This window comes from Salmo salar, chromosome ssa21 (assembly GCF_905237065.1).
Source record: "Salmo salar chromosome ssa21, Ssal_v3.1, whole genome shotgun sequence".
NCBI lineage: Eukaryota > Metazoa > Chordata > Actinopteri > Salmoniformes > Salmonidae > Salmo > Salmo salar.
Genome location: NC_059462.1, coordinates 13,650,468 through 13,668,558, shown reverse-complemented (window position 1 = coordinate 13,668,558; position 18,091 = coordinate 13,650,468). Strand labels below are relative to the sequence as shown.

Here is an 18,091-nt window from a genome sequence, read left to right as displayed (position 1 = left end):
ATGCACCTGAGCTCAATTTCCAGTCTCATAGCAAAGGGTCTGAATACTTATGTAAATAAGGTATTTCTGTTTTTGTTTTTTTTTATAAATTAGCAAAAATTTCAAAAAAAACTTTTCGCTTTGTCATTATGTGGTATTGTGTGTAGATTGATTAGGAATTTTAGAATAAGGCTGTAACATAACAAAATTAGGAAAAAGTCAAGGGGTCTGAAAATTTTCCAAATGCACTGTATTTAGGGCAGCAACTCAACTCAGGGTTGAGTAACAGGGTGGTAGCCGGCTAGTGATGGATATTTAACAGTCTGATGGCCCTGAGATAGAAGCTGTTTTTCAGTCTCGTAGTCCCAGTTTTGATGCAGCTGTACTAACCTTGCCTTATGAATGGTAGGGGGGGAACAGGCCGTTGCTCGGGTGGTCGATGTCCTTGACCATCTAAGAAAAAATCCAGCACCTAAAACCGGTAAAGGTTTGATGCTTTACATGATGTGATAGCTGATACTTTAGTTTATAAAAAAAAAATATATTTCAGATGTGATTATTATGAAGAAAACATTCAGTCGAAGAAAGATGGGGTTGTTCAGTCTTTAAATAATCCATGAGTTCCGAAAAATCAGTTGTCTACCCGACAGAATTCCAAGTTACAATCTGTGCGCAGATTGTATTGAGAAAATTTGGTTCACCTTTGCCCTTTCCTTCAGAGGCAAACTAACCAATCAGGTTGCACGTTATTGTGGAGTGGCCAGGTCTGGACGCTCACCGTGAAGTCAAAATGGTGAGTACAGTTTATTGATAATATGTCTATATTTTGAATTACTAGCTAATTTAAGTATCATACTGTATGAGGTGTTTGGCATAAACAATCATTATATGAAAGGGGATAACCAACATAGCTATATTTAATTTGCTTGGTGTGTTTCTTCAACTGTTGCTAGCTAGTTAGCGCGTAGCTAGCTAAGCCAACAGTTAACGTTACTCCGCTAGTTAGCAGCTACTTCGCTAACGTTAGCCTACTGCTGTAGGGAATCCTTATTCAGTACCTAGCAAAAGTTAGACAAGCGTTAAAGGGTTTAATGTTATTTTTGGAGGAATTACGTGTGTGAACAAATCACGTTATCCAACTAGCTAGCAATATGTTGCCGTTGACACTCCGCGAGAATAGCAGCTAGCTAGCTAGTCAATGTATTGAATAGTTCATGATAGCTATGTAGCTATGTTTGCTAGCATTGGCGGTAACTGTATTATCTAGCTAGCTTGCCTGTTATTAGCTAAATTTGGTTACAAAAAAACGGAACAGCCCGCGGGAAGTTAAGGATGTTGTAAACCGCCTAACCGTTTACTCTAGGAACCAAACAGAAGCAAGACAGGGAACAGGGATGGACACACCTGAATTTGTCTAACTGGTTTAAATTGAAAAACGTTTTCCGTTTGGAGTAGGCCTAGTACAGGACATATGTGAGCCATATTAACGTACAAGCTGTAACTGTATAAATGGGGTCTCTTGTTCATTCATGTCCAGTCTTCAGATGGTAATAATGGCCAGAGCCAAGCACCTCCTTTTGCTGGGGTCCCAACCTCAGGCATGCCACCGCCTTTTGTAAGTTGGTGTTGGAAAACACCTGAATCTTCTATGTGTTCCCAATGGCATCTCAAAATGGGGTCTCATTGAGTGTGTTGAATCTCACAGCGTGTCTCCTATATTTTCACCTGTCTAGATGGGACCACCGGGAATGCCGCCTCATTACCCACCAATGGGAATTCCACCCATGGGACAGAGGCCTCCCAACATGGCTCCCATGCCGCCTGGCATGATGCCACCTGGTATGATGCCACCGATGGGACAGGTGAGCCGACTATCAAGCTTTAAGATGTCATTATCACTTGTCGTCACAGAACGTGGGCCACACCCTTAAAGATCAATTGTTTGTAATTTGTTGGAATTTTCCAGTTTAGCTCTCAACAACCTAGTCCACCTATGCGTAGCCTCGTGTAGTGATTAGAATTGAATTAAATATAGGCCTGTTGAATTTTGCCAGAGACCCAGGAAGTACAATGTTGGAGTTGGACCAGAAGCTTAGCTTTGGTTGACTCTTTGGAGTGTGTAGCAATGGTTTTTAAGTACCACTACCTTTTCCCAAGAGTTGGCACATAAATATTCTAATCACTTAGGTTTGTACTATTTGCTGCCAATATAAACTAACACACTAACCTCTTTATGTATCTGGACAGTGATGTAAAATGTGGCTCTATACTCCAGCATTTTGGATTTAAAGGCCCAGTTCAGTAAAAAAATGTGATTCTTTATATATACTTCCACACTGAGGTTGGAATAATACTGTGAAAAGTATGATAATGGAACAGAGGTTGGGAACTCTCTTATTGGTCTATTAACTAATTTACTGCCTGATGATGTCACCAGGCAGGTGAAAATTTCAGGCGGCCTTTTCAAACAGATTTTACACTAAAAGAGCATTATCATAATTTTCACAATTTCACATTACTATTCCAACCTTATAGTGTATATGTAACAGGACAATCGCATTTTTGACTGCACTGGGCCTTTAACAAAAATAATAAGTTAAAAATCATAAATAATGAGTGAGAAAGTTGGAGGCTACAACAAAACATGCGAACATCTCACCATTACCAATAATGGGGGAGGGAAGCATTTTTTTGGGGGGGGGGGTACAATCTTTGCTTCTTTAACTCTCACTCATCATCATTCATGATTCATTCATTATTATCCATAATCATGGTAGCATCGACATTGATGTAGTAGTGTTCACAAACATTTATTTTTACTAAAAGTGAATAAAAAATGACTACATTATTCACCATTCACTTGCCATTAGGCAAAAGTCCGGAGGCCTGGTATGCCTCAAATAAAAGGTGACATTCTGTACTGTCCCCTCATATGAAACACTTGCTATCAAATCCAAAATGCTGGAGTAGAGAGCCAAATTCCAAATGTTAGCATCACTGTCCAAATGCATACGGAGGGGAGTGTGTGATCTCATTATCCAAATGAAAAAGGTGTGATCCGAGATGTGTATGATCCAGCTGCCTGCCTGAGAAACGGGGCTCAGGTGGCGGCGAGGAACTGAAGATTGGAGTGTCACTGCTTCACAGATCACAAGCTGTGGCTCCGTTCGCACTGTATAAGACTCAGTTCATCGCTCTCACCCTGCCATGGCTGCTCTCACTGTGTATTAATACCCAGCATGCACCCAGTGCGCCAGGCGGGGGGTGAAATTAACGGGTCCAATGAATATTTCATAATGCTCTTTTATTAGATACCAGGCATGATGCCACCTATGATGCCCGGGATGATGATGCCCCCTCACATGCCTGCTGCGGCAATGCAGCCAACAGGACCGGTAAACTCACTCGCCTGCCGCCTCCACTGCCTCACTGTTGTGCTTTGCACTTTTTAAAATAGAGCCCTCAGGTTGTCAGGAGTGACACCATTAGCTAAAGTGGCAAAGCGTAGGAACACTTACCAATACAGACATAGGCTACCAATATAGAGGGATTTAAATATTCAACACAACTTGAACATGTACATCCCATCTCCATAATAATTCTACACTTTTAACTTAATTAGGCAACATTTTTTTTCCCCTCATAGAACTGTACTTTTCGGCGACATTTACCGTTTTGATCTCAAAATCGGTCATCTATGTGAATTGTGTAGCTCAGTAAAACAAAAACAAAAACACTAAGGTGGAGATCCGTAGATTAGGGCTTAATATATTTATTTCAATTGACTGATTTCCTTATTTGAACTGTAACTCAGTACAGTCTTTGAAATTGTTGTGTTTATAGTTTGGTTCTGTGTGTATATACGTTTTTTTACACCATATACGAACAATAACTTAGACGCACACAAACAACGACTACATTTTATCTACCCAGACCTGCATGCTCACACACCCATCCCTACTGCCTGCTATTTCAATAATAAATCATCTATTTTTTTTCCCATTGCGTTAATGATGGTGAATTGATTAAGTTCCAAGTTTGTAGTATAACTTTTTTTCAAGATGAGTGATGAGACTCGTCCTGCACATTGGGTGCACATCTCACTACACCCTCATGATATGTCTTGAAATATGCAGACAGACGGATTAAAAGTACGCTTACATTGAATTCTACCGTGCAAATATACCGTGCGTTATATAGGGAAATAATGCACCCTCTAGAATGCCCTTCAAGCCGATCAAAAACGAGTATTCTACAATGCCAAGGCATTTTTCATAATCAAACGGAAACCAAACCGATCTCAAAAAGCACTAATTGCTCAGCACTAGAAAGTATTCAACCCCCTTGACTTTTTCTACCTTTTGTTGTTTTACAAAGTGGGATTGAAATTGATTTAAATCTGCACAAAATACTCTGTAAATTGTTTTTTTATAATGACACTAATGTATCTTGATTCGATAAGTATTCAACCCCCGGTTCAATGTTAGAATCACCTTTGGAAGCAATTCCTGCTGAGTCTTCTGGGGTAAGTCTCTAAGCTTTGCACACTATTTGCCAATTTTTATTTTAAACTCTTCAAGCTCTGTCAAGTTTGTTGTTGATCATTGTTATATAGCCATTTTCAAGACTTGCCATAGATTTTCAAGCTGATTTTATTTTTTTTTATTTATTTTTTTATATATTTTTTAAGTCGAACATTCAGTGTCGTCTTGGTAAGCAACACCAGTGTATACTTGGCCTTGTGTTTTAGGTTATAAACAGCTCTGCAAGCGTAATGTCAAAATGCGTTCGTTACTCACCAAATATGGAGTTTCCGTGAGCAACTATCGTCATTTACTGACGTCACACCCGGTATGTACTTCCAAAAAAGGTCAAAACAACATTTTACGAGCAACCGAGAGAGAGAATTTGTTTGGAAAGAATCTATGTATTGTTTCTGACCAAGTGCACATGCGTCAAATTCACCTCTTCAACACCTCCAATAAACCATGAATTACTGCCACTCGCATGTCGGCTGATCTAGCAGCAGTACAGAATCCCCAAAAAGCACTGATTTTTATCACATACAACAGTGTATGAACGTCATATCAACCTGTTTGACACGCGCTACATGGAATGTAATAATATTTCATGTAAGTAAACAATATAGGGTATGTTTTTACAGCGACCTTTCTGAAGAGGTAGATTTGGAACATGCACTGTTGGTAGAAACAATACATAGATTTCCAGACAATACATTTTTTCTGTTGCGTCTGTTTTTATTTAGACTTTTTTTTTAAGTACATACTGGGTGTGACTAGAGCTGTGGCGGTCATGAAAGTTTGTCAGCCGGTGATTGTCAAGCAAATAACTGTCGGTCTCACGGTAATTGACATGAACACATTTAGCATCTGTAGTCTATTTAGAAGAACAGGATAGTGTACTCTGAGTTGTCCTTATGTTTTGTCCTGATCTGGCTATGCCAAATGGCTGTGGGCTACACTAGTTCATTTAGCAGACAAGATTTTCTTAGAATTCCGTGGCATTATTTTATAGTATGAAGAATACAATTGAACAAAGCTGAGGAAAATAGAAAGGATATTTTCTCCAAACGATTTGAGAGAGTGCGCACATATGGCTATTCTGTGTTGAGCGGCTAACAAAGAAATAGGTACTTCTATATGCTTAATTTAGTTATTAATGTAACTTTAGTTGTTTTACAAACTTTGGGCTATATGTTGTGATTTTTAATACATTGTAAGGCTGCATGATGCAACTGTAATGATATTTTTTTTTTTTTAAGTTGCTTTGTTTTTTGTGCTGGCTGTACACACCATCAGTTTCTCATTCAAAATTTGACAAGCATCCCCTTTGTGTGGTCATAATGCACCCTAAAAAAATTTAGGCCTTTTGCAGCCAGTGGACGTTGTGCCCTTCTCCCTGAGTGCTGCGCGATCCGAAGCACCTCTCACTCACATGGTTCTCCATCACGTCATCGGGAAGACACACACACACATTTGGGACGCAACTGTGCGCGTCCTTATCCAATTCCGAGGTGCATATTGAAGATATGGGAAGAGCTGTCCTCATTTACTTTTCATCAGCCAACAACATGAGTAGACCTAACAAACAGGAAGAGCTCTAGCCTATGTCAATCTACTATCCCACTTTGTCCAAAAGTCGATCTATTCTATTCTGTGCGAGAAATACATTTTCCGAATATAGTTGTGGGATGCGATAGATCCCAAATGAATACAACCACTAGCATCAAACTGTTTTAGTCAATGTGGCTGACGTAACAGATCAGAACGTTTAGCTTAAAATGTTGATAAACTATTAGGCTATTTCTTCACTTAAGCGCAGAAATGCGCACACGGCAGTAAGCTATAAGCGCAAATGTTCCATTCGCGGGAAAACACCATTGTCAAAAGTGACCACGTGCTTTTATTATCAAGATGCACTTTTATAGTAAAGTATCTTCTCCAAACTTGAAACTCGTGGGCTGCTTATGTATGCCAGTTAGGCTCTACACCCCTTGAAAAGTGGATTAATGTGCTTAATTTTAAGAAGAACATTATCAAAACATATAGGCCTATGGGCTAGGCTACATGAGGTGTGCGACTGTGATTCGAAAAAGTTGTGAAAGGCATTGTTTCTTGCCTTACGCTGGGCTACATTCACAAGTGGTAATATATAATTAACAAGTGATAGGATAATATTGTCACCCATCAGACTATACTTGATTTATTCTTGTCTTTACATATACTAAATAATGTGTAAAATTTGTTTTGATTTATAATGGGCCATTATCATACACCTATCTCGAAACAAAAATACATGTCATCTATGCACTTAAATAGTGAATGGAGGATGCTTTTCCTGTGGTTTGTTTTCATGCCAGCCAGGTAGGCTTTACTCCTTTTGTAAAGATAAGCAATGTGCTTAATATTAGGAATATATAAATATAGTAGGCCTAGCCTATAGAACGCTGATGGGATCCTCTTTTTAATAGAGGCCATCACTTTGTTTTCTCGCACAATTGCATAGCCTATAGAAATATTGCGCAACATGAGCTCATGGGCTCTCGTGAAGTGTTTGATTTAGATTTTCAATTAGATTTGCATTGATGTCAGAGTGATTAGAGGGACAATAGAGTGCTGAGTACCAGGCAGTTAGCAAGTTTGGTAGGCTACTAATGAGCATCAGAGCTTGGAGAAGTCTAATTACCGTGACTAAACGGTCACGTGGAATTTGACTGCCTTCATGACTTGTGACCGCCGGTGTGGCGGTAATAGTCATCGCAACAGCCCTAGGTGACAGCAGTAAATTATGGTAGTTGCTTAGGGAAACTCCATATTTGGTGAGTAAGTTTACCAACCCATTCACAGGGTTGGTAAACTCTGGAGATTCCTTTGGTGTTTAGAGTTAAGCAAATCAACCTTTTAATTTCATTGCACCATTTTATGTGTGGAATGATCTACAATACACTTTAAAATTTGAAGAATTGTTGCCTCTAAAGCATTTGACTGAGGTTAGGGGACTGTTTAACTGAAGAATGTCTGTTTTTTATGGTTTGGTATGTTTTTCATATTGTTGTGTATAATACCGTGTATATAAATGTGTAGTTTATTGTAAACTCAGCAAAAAAATAAACGCCCTCTCACTGTCAACTGCGTTTATTTTCAGCAAACTTAACATGTGTAAATATTTGTATGAACATAACAAGATTCAGCAACTTAGACAAACTGAACAAGTTCCACAGACATGCGACTAACAGAAATTGAAGGTGTCCCTGAACAAAGAGGGGGTCAAAAGTAACAGTCAGTATCTGGTGTGGCCACCAGCTGCATTAAGTACTGCAGTGCATCTTCTCCTCATTGACTGCACCAGATTTGCCAGTTCTTGCTGTGAAATGTTACCCCACTCTTCCACCAAGGCACCTGCAAGTTCCTGGACATTTCTGTGGGGAATGGCCCTGGCCCTAGCCCTCACCCTCCAATCCAACAGGTCCCAGACATGCTCAATGGGATTGAGATCCGGGCTCTTCGCTGGCCATGGCAGAACACTGACATTCCTCTCTTGCAGGAAATCACGCAGAGAATGAGCAGTATGGCTGGTGGCATTGTCATGCTGGAGGGTCATGTCAGGATGAGCCTGCAGGAAGGGTACCACATGTGGGAGGAGGATGTCTTCCCTGTAACGCACAGCGTTGATTGCCTGCAATGACAACAAGCTCAGTCCGATGATGCTGTGACACACTGCCCCAGACCATGACGGACCCTCCACCTCCAATCGATCCCGCTCCAGAGTACAGGCCTTGGTGTAACGCTCATTCCTTCGACGATAAACACGAATCCGACCATCACACCTGGTGAGACAAAACCGCGACTCGTCAGTGAAGAGCACTTTTTGTCAGTCCTGTCTGGTCCAGTGCCGGTGGGTTTGTGCCCATAGGCAACGTTGTTGTCTTACAACAGGCCTACACGCCCTCAGTTCAGCCTCTCTCAGCCTATTGCGGACAGTTTGAGCACTGATGGAGGGATTGTGCGTTCCTGGTGTAACTCGGGCAGTTGTTGTTGCCATCCTGTACCTGTCCCGTAGGTGTGATGTTCGGATGTACCGATCCTGTACAGGTGTTGTTACACGTGGTCTGCCACTGTGAGGACGATCAGCTGTCCGTCCTGTCTCCCTGTAGCGCTGTCTTAGGCGTCTCACAGTACAGACATTGCATTTTATTGCCATGGCCACATCTGCAGTCCTTGTGCCTCCTTGCAGCATGCCTAAGCTACATTCACGCAGATGAGCAGGGACCCTGGGCATCTTTCTTTTGGTGTTTTTCAGAGTCAGTAGAAAGGCCTCTTTCGTGTCCTAAGTTTTCATAACTCTGACCTTAATTGCCTTAACGATCGTTCCACAGGTGCATGTTCATTAATTGTTTATGGTTCATTGAACAAGCATGGGAAACAGTGTTTAAATCCTTTACAATGAAGATCTGTGAAGCTCTTTGGATTTCTATGAATTATCTTTGAAAGACAGGGTCCTGAAAAAGGGACGTTTCTTTTTTTGCTGAGTTTTTTTAAATATGTATTGTGGTGCTATACAGGGCTTCTCCTGGAAAAGAGACTGTGGTCTCAGCATTGACTCCCTGTAAAAATAAAGGTTAAATACCAAAAACGTATGGGAAATTGAATGGTTTCTAACTGGGCTAAAGGAGATTTGTCATTTATTTTCTCCTCTGTCAAGATTCTGGTTCAGTTAACCATGTGACTTGTTACGTACATTTTTACTGCGAACCTATTTAGGCTTGCCATGACAAAGGGGTTGAATTCTTAATGGCTCAAGACATTACATCTTTTCATTTTTTTATTAATCTAAGAAATTCTCATAACAAAAATCCACTTTGACATTGAGGTAGATCAGTGACACAATCTAAAATAATCCATTTTAAATTCAGTCTGTAACACCAAAATGTGTGAAAATCAAGGTGGTTGAATACTTTCTGAAGGCACTGTTAGTTTGCTTTGGATGAATGCTATCTATAGTGGAGTAGCTCAAATTAATACAATTTGTGTCTCAGTAGACATGCAAAGTGCTTCGGGGACAAGATCATTTCAATCTTAAATTGGAAAAAAGTCAAAAGAAAACTACTTTTTTTTTTACCACTTAAAACATCTTGTTAAATGGAGCGTCACATCCTTACACTCCAGGTTTCTCCCTCCAGGAAACGGTTGAGTGATTTGTGGAAGCTACATTTCAGTCTGTGTGTTGCTTTCGACAGCAGCCAGCTGTTTAACTATATGCACTAAGAGCTGCAAGCTGTCAAATAAACCTTCCAACTGTCAACTCTGATGTATCAAGATCAGAGATTTTTGTCTTTGTGTTAGACGCTCGAGGGAACAAGCTTGTGTTGTGTTAATGATGCAAATTCAGGTCATTTTTGTTAACTAATACAATTATCTCTTCCACAGCCTGGAGTGGACACAACTGGTAAGGCTTGAATCGGTCTATGTTTTATTATTTTTTTAATTTAGAAAAAGCTTTTATGAATTCTAATTATTACTTTTTTATTTTTATTTTTTTAGTCACTGCTGCACCTGGAACAGTTGTAAGTACAGCCTAATTTCTCTGGATAAGTTCATTTCATGTAATGATCTCTAGCAGGGTCGGTCATTTAGATACTGCTATGTGTAATGTTCCACAGGGTACCACAAATGGCACGCCACAGGATGACCAACCGAAGAAGGTTCGTGAACATTTTTAAGTGGAAGCCTTTACGCTTCCTAACCACAGATGGCCCATTGTTTTCTGTGCAAAGATGTAGACTTAATTAAATTTTGTTATAGCCTGAGATGGAAGACATTTTTGGGGGATGAAAAACTGCTTGATTTAATGGTTTGAAATCTAGTACTTTCCATGCAAATGTAGAATTTGTATCACAGAGCCCTTCATTTACCTGTTGCAAGTGTTGATGAGTGGTGAAGGCAAAGTGTGGTTGTCATCCTCAGAAGTCTGTGTGGACAGAACACAAGTCTATGGATGGGAAGACCTACTACTACAACACAGAGACAAAGCAGTCTTCTTGGGAGAAGCCTGATGACTTGAAATCTCCTGCAGAAGTAAGGCCTCACAAACTGAACCCCTGTACCCATCCCTCCCCACACACTATGACTGTGTCCTAAATGGCATCCTGTTCCCTTTATAGTTCATTACTTCCCTTCATAGTGCACCTGTAGGGCTTGTAAAAAAAAAAATAGTGTGCTATGTAAGGAATAGGGTACCATTTGGAACGCAAATACTATCCCTCCCCAAATATCTTCTCGTTAACAGTAGAGGCCATTCCCAGGCTCTACCCACCGGCACAATTTGTGGAGCGTGTCTAGACCATACCTGGGTTCAAATTTCGAGTATTTGAGTATTTGTTATTTAAATACTTCTGTGTATTTTCAAATACACAGCCCAAAGCAAGTACTTTTATTCAAGTATTTGAATGGTTATTTGTAAAAACCAAATTATTTTGAAAGTATTTTCAAATGCTGTTTTCAAATATCTGAATACTTGTTTTGAAAAGTAGTTGAAATACCTGATAGTATTTGAACCCAGGTCTGGTAGAGATGCCCTATTTTTTTTTCTTTGTGCTTTGCAGCAAATGCTGTCAAAATGCCCATGGAAGGAGTATAAATCAGACAATGGGAAGGCGTACTACTACAACTCCCAGACTAAGGAGTCCCGGTGGACCAAACCCAAAGAGCTTGAAGATCTGGAAGGTGAGCCTGTGCATTAATGATCCTTTTATAATCTACTGTGAAGAACCAGGGATCGCATTTACTCATCCTTGAGACCAGTGTAAATAGCAGGGGGTCTTCAGACAAAAACAGCTACTGGTAATCATGGATCAGTCTCATCCCTTTGCATGAATTAATCTTTGCACTATTCATTCTTAGACATGAAATGTGTTCCTCAAAGTTTCCTGCGAGACATTGTTAACAGGTGTATATCCTCTCTTTTAGCCATGATAAAAGCCGAGGAGAATGGGTAAGAGCTGCTTATTGTTACCACTACTCTACAGTAGGGTTGGGCGATATTATGATAGCATCATATATCGACGATGATTGACAGCCATCGTCGATGGTGACAACATTGTGATGTCACAAACGATGGTTTAGCGTTTGAATAGGAAAGGAGTTGGGCAGCGCGCGACATGCAAAATGGCCAATTCCCTTTTTGCCATAGCCTACATTTTCAATAAATATGTGGTAGGTAGACTATTAACATATTGTAGTGCAAGAGAACATTGTAGACAACGGAGAGCACCAAAGCAGTGCAAAATGTCAGAATGTGTTTTTTTCCCCCCTTTTCCAAATGCTGTCTTTGCAGCGGACACTCCGTTATCTGGCTTATAGTTTTAAAATTCTTAATTTCACTTTTTCGCCCCAATCCCCATTCAATTTAAATGGTCAACCGTCGAATGAATGTATGGGCCTAAATAAGTTCTACATCAGAAAGTTGTTTGCGAAATAGCCTAAATAAAAATATAGTTTGTTCCCGCTCTCATTATTACTACACTAATACGTTTCTGCTTTACTTTACCAAAGTTTAGGCAAAATAGATTGTGCCGTTGGAAAATCCATCTTCACAAACCAAACAACATAGGCTTCCTACCCATACTGTCAAAGGTTGAGGTAAACATTACTTTGGTATTTTATTAGGATCCCCATTAGGGCTGGGTGATATGACGATAGAAAAACGTCTAGAAAAAAGAAACGCACACCTTTAAAGGCGAGGTGCTGGCTAGCGGAGTAGAACACTAGAAAATAAAGGAAAGCCGCACACTCTAAGAGCTCAGATGCAAAAATTTAATAACCAACATTTCGACAGCTGTCGAAACGTTGGTTATTAAATTTTTGCATCTGAGCTCTTAGAGTGTGCGGCTTTCCTTTATTTTCTAGATAGAAAAACGTCTATCATTTCATATTATGCTCTATCGTTTATTTAGTTGTGTCGCAAATCACACTTTACGGCAATATTTTTTGGTCAATTGGACGTCGCTTTGCAACACAAACAAACATGGAGGAGAGTGAACGCGACACAGAGCACGGAGACTGTACCTAAGAGGGGTTACGTTGGTCGCATGGACGTGGTTTGGGTATGAAAAGTCTGACACGGACCAGAAACCGTCCTTTGCAAAATATGCCGCAGGCCGGTCCCGACAACAGGCTCAAACACCACTAACCTCTTTTACCACCTACTCAAGAATCAAATGAAACAGTATGGAGAGAGTACGGATGAGACCACAAAAAGTAGTCGAGTGCTCAAAACAAACCCCCGACTCAGACGTTGCAAGAGGCTTTTGTCCGCGGCACACCATATGGCAAAGAATCATGAAGATGGAAGGCGATAACCGCTGCCGTTACAACTTAGCAAAGACATGGCCCCAATTTACACGGTCGAGAAATGGGGGTTTCGTGTGTTGGTGCTAACACTCGACCCAAGGTACCAAATGCAAATACCTTTTCTTTGTTGAGTGTAATTCAAAATGTAATAAGAAATAGGCCTTCACATGTGGTCATTTTACATAAACGATTTATTCATTGAATTTACAGAATTTGTATATCGTGTTCGGGATATGAAATTACCTACTGTAATTTCCGGACTATTAAGCGCACCTGAATATAAGCCGCACCTACTGAATTAAAAGTATTTTTTTATTTTGAACATAAATAAGCCGCACATGTCTATAAACCGCAGGTGCCTACCGGTACATTGAAACAAATTAACTTTACACAGGCTTTAACAAAACACGGCTTGTAACAAAAATAAATAGGCTTTAACGAAACACGGCTTGTAACAAAAAATAATAAATTTGCAGTAAGCTTTAGTTGTCTTTTTGCACTGAGTCAATTCCCTACGCTGCTTTTTCCAACGTCTTATCATCGACTCATTAAGACCAAGCTCCCGTGCAGCAGCTCTATTTCCTTTTCCAACAGCCAGATCAATCGCCTTCAACTTGAAAGCTGCATCATATGCATTTCTCTGTGTCTTTGCCATGATGAGGGTGACAAAATGACTACCGTAATCAGAATGGTGGGAAGTTTGAGAGCGCTCGATTTAATCTAAACCGTAAACAAAAAAGTTGTTTGACCTTAAACCGTTGGGCAATTTCATTGGTCTAATGAAAGCTTCATGCCGCCAAAAAACTGAGCACGTCACAGAATGTGTTTTTTTTTGGAGAGAAAAAAAATTGAAAGCGGGAAAAATCCATATATTAGCCGCGTCATTGTTTAAGCCGCGAGGTTCAAAGCCTGGGAAAAAAGTTGCGGCTTATAGTCCGGAATTTACGGTATATCAGGATATGAGATTTTGGCCATATAGCCCAGCCCCAATCCCCATTAGCTGTTGCGATAGCATCAGCTACTCTCCCTGGGGTCCATACACAACCTAAAACATGAAATAATACAGAACATTAATAGACAAGAACAGCTCAAGGTTGGAACTTTATAAATGTCAAACGTCACACACAGCCTACATATCAATAGACACACACACACACACACACACACACACACACACACACACAATATCTAGGTCAAATAGGCGAGTTGTGACATGTTGCTTTATCTGTTTTTTGAAACAAGGTTTGCTGTTCGCTTGAGCAATCTGAGATGGGAGTTCCATACAATCATGGGTTTATATAATACTGTATGTTTTTTATTGAATTTGTCCTGGATTTGGGGACTGTAAGTGGGTGTCAGTGCTGTAAGTTCATTATCCAAACAATTTTCTACACATTAATATTTATTTATAAAAAGAAGTGATGCGACCAGTCTCTGGCATGCATAGTATTGATATTAACCCTCTGATAACAGTGAGCAAGACATGCCGCTTTGTTCTGGGCCAACTGCAGTTTTTCTAGGTCCTCCTTTGCAGCACCTGACTTCGACAAGTTATACTTAGACAATATTATAAATATTTATTCATAAGTGTTTGTTAATGTCCTTGAATTGTGCAACGGGCATTACATAAGCTCTTGCAGCAGACCTTTCAATAAGCGGGAATACAAAATAAATGAATCATGAGTCGCTGTCAGTTGTCTCACAAACCATTTTGAATAGCTTAGTTAACAAATTGTGCAGTAATATCAAAGCCAACATCAATAAGATACAAAAATGACTTTATAAAACTTGAAAAGGGAATGAACTTGGCTTAGGCTAAAAATGAATAAGCCCATTATCCTTATGCCTTTTATATCAAATTGTAAAAATCCTTAATATACAAGTTACAAAATAAACAATAAGTATGAAAATAACCAAACAGTGCAAATAAGTCTGGATTTAAAAATAGGCTATATTTAAAAGTACAATGAGGAACCATTTACACTACCGTTCAAAAATTTTGGGTCACTTAGAAATGTCGTTTCTGAAAGAAAAGCTTTTTTTTTGTCCATTTTAAAAAGAAACATCAAATTGATCAGAAATACAGTGTTGACATTGTTAATGTTGTAAATGACTATTGTAGAATATCGAAGGCCAGCATCCCGGAGTCACCTCTTCACTGTTGACATTGAGACTGGTGTTTTGCAGGTACTATTTAATGAAGCTGCCAGTTAAGGACTTGTCCTCTTGCTCAGTTGTGCACCGGGGCCTCCCACTCCTCTTTCTATTCTGGGTAGAGCCAGTTTGTGCTGTTATGTGAAGGGAGTCATACACAGCGTTGTACGAGATCTTCAGTTTCTTGGCAATTTCTCGCGTGGAAAAGCATTCATTTCTCAGAACAAGAATAGACTGATAAGTTTCAGAAGAAAGTTCTTTGTTTCTGGCCATTTTGACCCTGTTATCGAACCCACAAATGCTGATGCTCCAGATACTCATCTAGTCTAAAGAAGGCCAGTTTTATTGCTTCTTTAACCAGGACAACAGTTTCAGCTGTGCTAACATAATTGCAAAACGGTTTTCTAATGATCAATTAGCCTTTTAAAATGATATACTTGGATTAGCTAACACAACGTGCCGTTGGAACACAGGAGTGATGGTTGCTGATAATGGACCTCTGTATACCTATGTAGATATTCCATAAAAAATCTGCCATTACCCACTACAATAGTCATTTACAACATTAACAATGTCTACACTGTATTTCTGATCAATTTGATGTTATTTCAATGGACAAAAAAATTGCTTTTCTTTCAAAAACAAGGACATTTCTAAGTGACTCCAAACTTTTGAACGGTAGTCTAGGTCTTTTTTTTTTTTTTTACCCTGTCTTAGGCCTACCTAAAGACTTGGGAGTAGAGTGACAATATTTCCTGCTGTACTGAAAACGCGTTCAGACGGACTGCTTGTTGCACAGCTGCATATGTATTTTGGGCGACGTTGGCCATGACTGGAAAGCGATCCTCATTTCCTCTCCAACATTCTAGGTGGGTCATCGTTTCCTCCGATGGCATCTTCAATGAGTTAGGCTGGGAGCTCTGCTTTGGACCGCTGTTGTGTACTCAGTGTGACTGAGCGCGACTTTCTTTTTACCAAGGAAAACATAACTAGTGTTTTTTTAATTCTTAACAGGGATTTAATTATATTGTTTGTGGCTTTTGTAGCTATTTAAATTGGAATAATTACATACAGCTTAGTCTAAGCACTAAATCATAACCAGTGTGTGTGGATACAGTCCAGATATTGCGTCCTTCCCGCGACTTGACCCCTCCGTCCGCCCGCCCCAGAGCTTATAACTAACTATAAGCTATGTGCCAAATAAATGAATCTCCAGCTCAGGGCTTCAGCTATGCATTTGGTTTGCTAACTTGCTAGTTAAGTGGTTTTAGCTTGCAAGATCAAACTTCTTGGTTACAGCAGAGACAGTCAATCCACCTCTGGATCAAGATCCCTGCTGCCTACAGTTTCTTTGGGGGGGGATGGAAATGGCGCCCCTTGTGCCTGTAATACCATCTACCCGGTGTGGTACAGGAACGGTATGAACATCTGGATACCGCCCAACCCTACTCTACAGACTTTATTGCCAAAGCCATTTACTTTATATAACCTAAAATAGAAAATATCTTTGTAGATGACGGAACACATTAACTTATTCAAATGATCAAAAACATTTCCTTTTGATCTGTTATTTTATAGATCTATTAGAATGGAATGGCCTAATTATTGTGACATTTGAAGAGGCACTCCTGTTATAATAAAAAGCATCATGGGGAATGCACGATCAAGGTCCTCCGTCACTAACTGAACTGATTGCAGGACATCGGAGGTAGGCGCTCCTTGCGCTGTAATCGCCCCCACCCTTCAGCCTGACAGCGCTGCTGTCATGGCGACCATGATGATGGACATGCCGGTCATGATGCCGATTACAACCGTTTCGGAGGAGCAGATGTCCCAGGTGCCCATGCATGTAGCAGAGGTCAGTGCTGAAACGCCTGTGAACTCCACAGAAGAAGCGGTCGGCGTGGAGGCCTCAGCCAGGTACTACAGACAACCCATTTACCCCCAGATAGTATAGAGAGGCCCACAGCATGGGCTAACAATGAACTCACCAGGAATATCACTCGACTCTAGTAAATGCACTGACCCTAATGTACAAACCTATGGTAAACATCAGCTTTTTCTGTCAGTGGGGCAACCTACATTATCAGAACACATACCGTCAGTGCCAGGGGCTGGTCTAGTGGTATGGGGGCATATGTGGTCCATGGGTGGCACACTACCACTAGACCAGCCCCTGGTACTGACCGTATGTGCTGTTCAACCATGCACTTTCTGTAAAGTTTCCCTTTACCTATCTCCCCATCTCATATTCTAATCTATATCTGCCAATAAAACTTCAAAATACCTTAAAAAAAAAAAAAAGAACGCACCATCGGACTACCAAAAACCTTGGTGCCGTTTTATGAGGACAGTATTAATATTTTTCTTCCTTTCTCTCTCTCCTTTTAGTAATGATGCTTCAAAGGACGAGAGGCCAGAGCTGGTGAAGAAAACGTACAAGTGGAACACGAAAGAAGAGGCAAAGCAGGCCTTTAAAGAGCTCCTGAAGGAGAAGGTGAGGATTTCATTACTCTCCTGCTGCTCAGTTGGGACTCCTGCATGAATCATCACCGTGTGTCATCCCAATGATTATTGGAATTTATAATCTGAACATTACATCTCGCTCATAAAGGCAAAGTGTGTCAATGAAGCTTGTGTGAGCTGGAACACCTCATAGGGCAGGAGCCTAGCTCCTGTTTCTGTAGTGTGAGGCAGCTTGATGTCCGGGGGTGTACTTGTACAGGACACTAGTCTATCACAGGGCCTTACCCCCAATCTATCTCCTTAATGCTGAGTGCTTAATGCTGAGTCTTTGGTATGACTCGGCCAGGGATTGAACTCACAACCTTCCAATCTTAGGGCGGACACTAACCACAAGGCCACTGAGTCGGTTGCAGCTCTCCTAGCTAGCCACCAAAATTAACCTCAACCACACACTTTTGTCTGAGAACCACTTTCATCCGGTTTGATAAGGTGCTCGTAGTGCTGTAATGACTCCTAAAGATTGTTTACCAATATGGCCCTCCTGGACTGAATCCGTCTCGCTCATCGTGAGCACTCTCAGGTTTTAGCATGATTGCTAATCCTCACCGCACCTCCTGTTGCTG

The 18,091-nt window shown here is 40.4% G+C and overlaps 1 protein-coding gene across 6 annotated transcripts in view; it reads left to right on the top strand.

The window, feature by feature from the left end:
• Nucleotides 1-630: 630 nt before the first annotated feature.
• The window catches only part of LOC106581829 (pre-mRNA-processing factor 40 homolog A), a 31,432-nt gene continuing 13,971 nt past the window's right edge, over nucleotides 631-18,091 (top strand). For 3 of the 6 annotated variants that reach the window (XM_014164220.2, XM_014164219.2, XM_014164218.2), the window contains exons 1-12: nucleotides 685-772; nucleotides 1,517-1,594; nucleotides 1,713-1,841; nucleotides 3,291-3,374; nucleotides 9,927-9,945; nucleotides 10,041-10,063; nucleotides 10,160-10,201; nucleotides 10,464-10,574; nucleotides 11,102-11,222; nucleotides 11,466-11,490; nucleotides 16,701-16,922; nucleotides 17,394-17,499. In XM_014164220.2, coding sequence (XP_014019695.1) covers nucleotides 770-772; nucleotides 1,517-1,594; nucleotides 1,713-1,841; nucleotides 3,291-3,374; nucleotides 9,927-9,945; nucleotides 10,041-10,063; nucleotides 10,160-10,201; nucleotides 10,464-10,574; nucleotides 11,102-11,222; nucleotides 11,466-11,490; nucleotides 16,701-16,922; nucleotides 17,394-17,499 — 963 coding nt within the window. In that variant the 5' untranslated portion in view covers nucleotides 685-769. Of the gene's footprint in view, nucleotides 773-1,516; nucleotides 1,595-1,712; nucleotides 1,842-3,290; nucleotides 3,375-9,926; nucleotides 9,946-10,040; nucleotides 10,064-10,159; nucleotides 10,202-10,463; nucleotides 10,575-11,101; nucleotides 11,223-11,465; nucleotides 11,491-16,700; nucleotides 16,923-17,393; nucleotides 17,500-18,091 lie in introns of all 6 variants that reach the window. The other 3 variants (XM_014164222.2, XM_014164221.2, XM_045704438.1) reach the window with 3 other exon arrangements.